The sequence below is a fragment of the Muntiacus reevesi genome, chromosome 1 (genome assembly GCF_963930625.1).
Source record: "Muntiacus reevesi chromosome 1, mMunRee1.1, whole genome shotgun sequence".
NCBI lineage: Eukaryota > Metazoa > Chordata > Mammalia > Artiodactyla > Cervidae > Muntiacus > Muntiacus reevesi.
This window is the reverse complement of record NC_089249.1, coordinates 235,353,623-235,359,622: the sequence shown is the minus strand read 5'-3', so window position 1 is coordinate 235,359,622 and position 6,000 is coordinate 235,353,623. Positions and strand designations below refer to the sequence as shown.

The window sequence follows — 6,000 nt, the reverse complement described above, 5'->3', positions numbered from 1 at the left end:
GTACTTCTCCATCTGTCTCCTCCAAATCATTTATCTCCAGGATCCCTTCTATCAAATAAGAAAGGGAGGCTTCCCTGGTGGCTCAGATGGTAAAGTATCTGCCTGCAATGCAGGAGACCTGGGCTTGGTCCCTGGATCAGGAAGATCCCCTGAAGAAGGGAATGAGTACCTACTCCAGTATCCTTGCCTGGAGAGTCCCACAGAGCACCCTGCAGGCTACAGTTCAAGGAGTCGCAAAGAGTCAGACACAACTGAGTGACTAACACTTACACTTTCACATACTAGGCAAATTCCAAAAATAAATAAAAATAAGGAAACTTGGCAAATGTCTACCAGGCATGCAATTGAATACTGTATTAAAAAAAATTTTTTTTAAACAACATGCCATGAAGAAAGATCAAAATAACTTGAATGCATGATATAAATAAGAAAAATGCATAGGATGTAATTCTTCTTTTAGGTTTGTTTGCTAAGTTACACTTATCCTCTAAATGGAAATGGTGTTAAAACAAAGAAAAAGTGGATATAAGCTACATACTGCTACATATTATATTTGTCTAATATCTAGATGCACAAGTGCTAATACATCAGAAGATAAACAGAGACTTGGATTGGGTGATGAGGATTGCCAAAGGAAAGAATTCCTTTTTGCTATAAGCACATAGTCTCATTTTGAGTTTTATATCTGATAATCAAGGAAGAAAACTCAAAATTTTCTGAAAACCAATTCTCAATTGGTTCAGGAAACAATGTATATGTTTATGAGTCTATATACATGCATATAAGCATGTGTGTGTGTGTGCAGAGAGGGCATGAGCACAAATCTGAAAACTGTTGATAGCTGGAAAATCAGAATGACAATTCTTTGTACTATTTTTGCATTTTCCCCTATAAGTTTGCAATTATTTCAAAATAAAAAGTTAGAATCAAATTTCCATGCTGTTAAAGCCTTCTCGAACTCATTTAACTTTTTGTTTTCTGTATCTTCAGGAGCCTGAGCATCTCAAGTTTATAAGCCATAATGTAAAGCAGTATTTGTTTTCTTGTCCTGAGCTCCTCTCTTCCATGTACATCGAATAGAACTAGCTCTGTTGTAGCCTGTAATTCACAAAACATTCATTTGCTCTAAGTAGTACTCAAGGTGTTTCTCTGCACACCCTGCCCCCAACCATTTGCCTTCCCATACAATGGTGTGGGCCTCTTCACCCCCAAAAATGGTGCTATTGAGACTTGATATTTCACTGTCCACAGCACTAACTAGAGGTTACAATGAGTTGCTGGGACAAGACATTACCCCCATTAACTGTTTCATAGACACAACTACTTCCTAGAGGGAAAGGAAAACAGAAAAGATAATCAAGAACCACTGACAGCTTTCCTGATATTCAGTATGTTTTTATTGAGTCAATACTTGTTGAGTTCTGGGATTTCAGGGAGTTTTTTTGTTTGTTTTTAGGGAGATTTTAAATGTCATCCTTAATTTCCAGAGAAAAACTAGTGAAAGCAGAGTTAGAACCAGAACCTAGAGGTCAGATTCGGAGCTCAGCACACTTTCCACTATACGACATTAAGCATTTCTGACTCAGCACAGAGTAGACCTCAAAATCCTTTCAATTCCACAAACTCTTCTCCATGAACAATTCTAGCTCCTCTGACCTCCTCCAGAGTATCTTTACGCTGCCTATTATAAAATTTCAAGAGTGGTTCTAGAATCATTTTTTTCTTTTCTCAACTTTAAAATGTCATTTTCTTTAAAATCTCTTAAGTGCCTTCTGCAAATAAATTATTTTTCTTTTATTTCACTTGTCTCCGTAAATCCTTTAGGAATTCTAAAAGAAAATCTAATTCAACATTTGGTTGGTTTAATCACCATCACTTGTTTAAGTCTTCTTAGTATGTAAACTCATTCTAATGCACTGCTCTAAAGTCACCTCTAAAAAATTCACAATAGACTAAACTTAGAGTAATCCATAAGTAGACTTTTTAATAGGGCTTCTTACCAGCAGCTTTTTTCCCCCCATTATCCAGTTCTGCGCATTTGATCTCAGCCAGGTGTTGATAAGGCTGAAGTGGTGGTGCTGTTTAGTCCCTAAGTCGCGTCCCACCGTGGACAATAGCCTTCAGGCCCCTCTGTTCATTGAAATTCTCCAGGCAAGAATACTGGAGCAAGTTGCCATTTCTTTCTCCAGAGGATCTTCCCAACTCAGGGATCGAACCCGTGTCTCCTGCATTGGCAGACCGATTCTTTACCCGAAGTGGTAGTGAGGGTTGCGTAAAAGAGGAGGAAGCTCATTCCTGCAGCCGAAAGGGGAAGCGCCAGTTCTTCCTAGGACAGTCTGGCCCCCCGACTCACATCATAACATCCCTAGGAAACCTCATAGAAGTGCAAGTTTGGGGGGCCCTACCCCAGATCTGCTGGATCAAGCCATGCAGGTGATTCTGATGTGCGTTCACATTTAAAGAAGTGGGTTACTCATATGTGGTGTTGACTCTATTACAGATGGGGGTCTAGATTTAAAACCAGCTAGTTGAAAATAATTACCCTGACTGGCTCTAGCGACCCCCCAGGAACATAACCCACTTACATGTATGTTCTCATTTATCATTGATGGGTCTATCGGGGAGTTTTTCACTCCGCTGGGCTGACAATGTTATTAGACTTGCTAATGAGCAGCAACCACGAGCTCCTGCTGCTTGTCACTCAATGCAGTCAAGGACTAGCACACACAGCAAAGAGCTTAGCAGCCAACCTTCCTCACAGTCTGTTCTCAGGGAATAAAGGGGAGGGCCCAGAGGTGTCATTGGACACTGACGATGACGTGTTGATTTCCTACACCAAAGAGCCAAGGCAGAAAGACAAAAAGCAGCTAACTTTTGCAAGTAGGCGCTAGATGGAAGGGGGTGCGCTGACAGCTGCCTTGGCAGACTCCAACACCATGAACGTGTCCTCTGCTCACCTCCACTTTGCCGGCGGCTACCTGCCCTCAGACTCCAAGGACTGGAGGACCATAGTGCCAGCTCTCCTGGTGACTGTCTGCCTGGTGGGTTTCGTGGGGAATGTGTGTGTCATTGGCATCCTCCTCCACAGTGCTTGGAAAGGAAAGCCATCCATGATCCACTCCCTGATTCTCAACCTCAGCCTGGCTGATCTCTCTCTCCTGCTGTTTTCTGCACCTGTCCGAGCCACAGCATACTCCAGAGGTGTTTGGGATCTAGGCTGGTTTGTCTGCAAGTCCTCTGACTGGTTCATCCACACGTGCATGGCAGCCAAGAGCCTGACGATCGTCGCAGTGGCCAAGGTATGCTTCATGTATGCCTGTGACCCAGCCAAACCAGTGAGCATCCACAACTGCACCATCTGGTCTGTGCTGGCGGCCATTTGGGCTGTGGCGAGCCTGCTACCCCTGCCAGAATGGTTCTTCAGCACCACCAGGCATCACGCAGGTGTGGAAATGTGCCTCGTGGATGTGCCCGCTGTGGCACGAGCATTCACGTCAACGTTTGGTAAGCTCTACCCGCTCCTGGCATTTTGCCTCCCGTTACTCTCTGCCAGCTTTTATTTCTGGAGAGCTTATGGCCAATGTCAGAAACGAGGAACTAAGACTCAAAATCTTAGAAACCAGATGCGCTCAAAGCAACTCACAGTGATGCTGCTGAGCATTGCCATCACCTCTGCTATCCTGTGGCTTCCTGAATGGATAGCCTGGCTGTGGATGTGGCATCTGAAGGCTGGAGGCCCGACCCCACCACAAGGTTTTATAGCCCTGTCTGAAGTCCTCATGTTTTCCATCTCTTCAGCAAATCCTCTCATTTTTCTAGTCATGTCAGAGGAGTTCAAGCAAGGCTTGAAAGGCATATGGAAATGGATGGTAACCAGAAAACCACCACCTGCTTCAGAGTCTCAGGAGACACCAGCTGGTAACTCCCAGGTCCTTCCTGACAGTGCTCCATCTCCAGAATCCCCACCATCCATGTCAGAGAAAGAGAAAACTGGCTCTCCTTCCTTCAGCAAAGAGAAAGCCAAGAAGGCAGAGATTCCCATCCTCCCTGATGTCGAGCAGTTTTGGCATGACAGAGACACAGCCCCTTGTGTACAGGACAGTGACCCTATCCCCTGGGAACACGATCAAGAGGCAGGAGACTGTGACAAATAGTTTCAAAGCAAAACAAATTGTGGTTACTGTATTTATTTATAATGCTGCTTATCAGTACCGTTGACTTTGCCATATGAAATATAGTAGAATTAATACCATTAGGAATTACAAAAATGTTTTGCAGTCTGCATTTGCAAAATGTACAATTTGGTAAGTAGGACATCATATTAGAATAACTATGTTATCATCTGGCTGTCAAAGATTTAACTGCTGTACTTAAGATGCTTCTGTCACAAGTGATTAGAAAGGCCAGCTCTTTTTTCACTTTTCTGCAGTGGCTGTTTCCCAGGGTAGTCTGTAGGGCCAGCTGTGTACTGGCTGGAGTAGAGCTCATCTGTCAGAGGCTCAGTCTCCTTTCTTTTAGTTTCTTCCTGAACCTGCTAACTTTACCCATCAAACCTTATTTCACATAACCAGAGCTCAAAATCTACTTCTAAGAGATCTAACATGTAAATTTTAATGCTATCTTCATCTGCTTTAGGAATGTTAATTTACTTGATGAAAATTCATAATTTCCATGACTGAATGTTGCAGAATAAGGAATATCCTTATTCTGAGCTAATTTCAAAACATGGTTTATTTTACAGGCAAAGTCTAAGTAAATTCAGACTTTGCCTCATACAAAAATCTGCTTCATAATAAAAATAAATGAAAAAAAAAAAAAACCTGCTTCATTGATCTTTTTAAAGCACCTCAGTGAGTTTCCAGTTTCTAAGTCTGGGGATTTTAGCAGTTAACACTGAACTTAAGCAGTAAAATTAGTGTTTCCAAATACATACCAGTATAATTTGAGTAACAAGCAATAACTGTTAAATGTATAGCATGATGAAACACACCCAATAAAACAATTGATAAATGTCTTCCCCTATTAAATATAAAAAAAGATATTTGTCCATGATTTTTGGTTACTCTGTAATGGAATTCTGGGATATTTTCATTGAGGGGTTCTCTGAAGAAAACAAAACTGCATTTAAGCTAAGCAATAGAGAAAATATAAAAACATGCTGTGGATGGAATTTTTTAACGTATAGTCTGTGGCTTTGTTTATTCTTTATAAATGGTCATGATTTACTTTTTTAACACAGATGATAGGACTTTTTCCCTTGGTTCGTAACACTTCATTTTAAGGCTCACAAGAGCACGTTAAACTACAATAAACACAGGTATTTAAAATACTGTCTTGTGAGGCAATGGTAATATAATGGGATTACCTTTAAAACTGTGATGAACTATCTGAATTAAAGACTTGTGATCATTATCTATAGTAAATGGAGGATGTAAGCTTTCACTATTTGACATTTCAACTTGTAAACAAATAAAAACATTATGTTTTGCTTCAGAAAGTTTTGGAGACTTAAAAGCTTTGTCTTGAATGCTGCTTTCAAAATTATCATTTAGCACATGGGGGCTTCACAGGAAGCTGAGACCTTAACACTGGCACAGGTATCAGAAAGCAAGGAATCATGTATTCTTAAAAAGTTTGCTGATAAGCACCAAATCAAAATGAAGATACTGAAAACACAATGTAACTACAATGACCCTGTCATTAAGAACCTAATGGGGGTGTGTGTGTGTGATAAATTATGAGTTTAGGTATAACATACACACATTACTAAGAGATAAACAAGGACTTACTGTATAGCACAGGGAATTATCCTTGTTATCTTGTAATAACCTATAGGGAAAAGAACCTGAAAAAGAATAGATATGTATATATACAACTGAATCACTGTGTTGTAACCTGACACTAACCTGATACTCCAAATCAACTGTATTTCAATTTAAAAAAAAAAAATCCTAATATACAAAGTCTTGACTTGCCCCCTTAAAGAAATCTGCATAGAAA

The 6,000-nt window shown here is 40.6% G+C and overlaps 1 protein-coding gene across 1 annotated transcript; it reads left to right on the top strand.

Moving 5' to 3' along the window:
- The first annotated feature begins 2,918 nt into the window (after positions 1-2,918).
- On the top strand, positions 2,919-4,154 carry GPR151 (G protein-coupled receptor 151). The gene has a single exon (XM_065935644.1). It carries the CDS (start codon positions 2,937-2,939, stop codon positions 4,152-4,154), a length of 1,218 nt encoding a protein of 405 aa, XP_065791716.1. The 5' UTR covers positions 2,919-2,936.
- The last annotated feature ends 1,846 nt before the right edge of the window (positions 4,155-6,000 follow it).

What these genes read in the sequence shown, in the direction of transcription:
- GPR151 (XM_065935644.1), top strand. Translation starts at nt 2,937, where the DNA reads ATGAACGTGTCCTCTGCTCACCTCCACTTTGCCGGCGGCTACCTGCCC.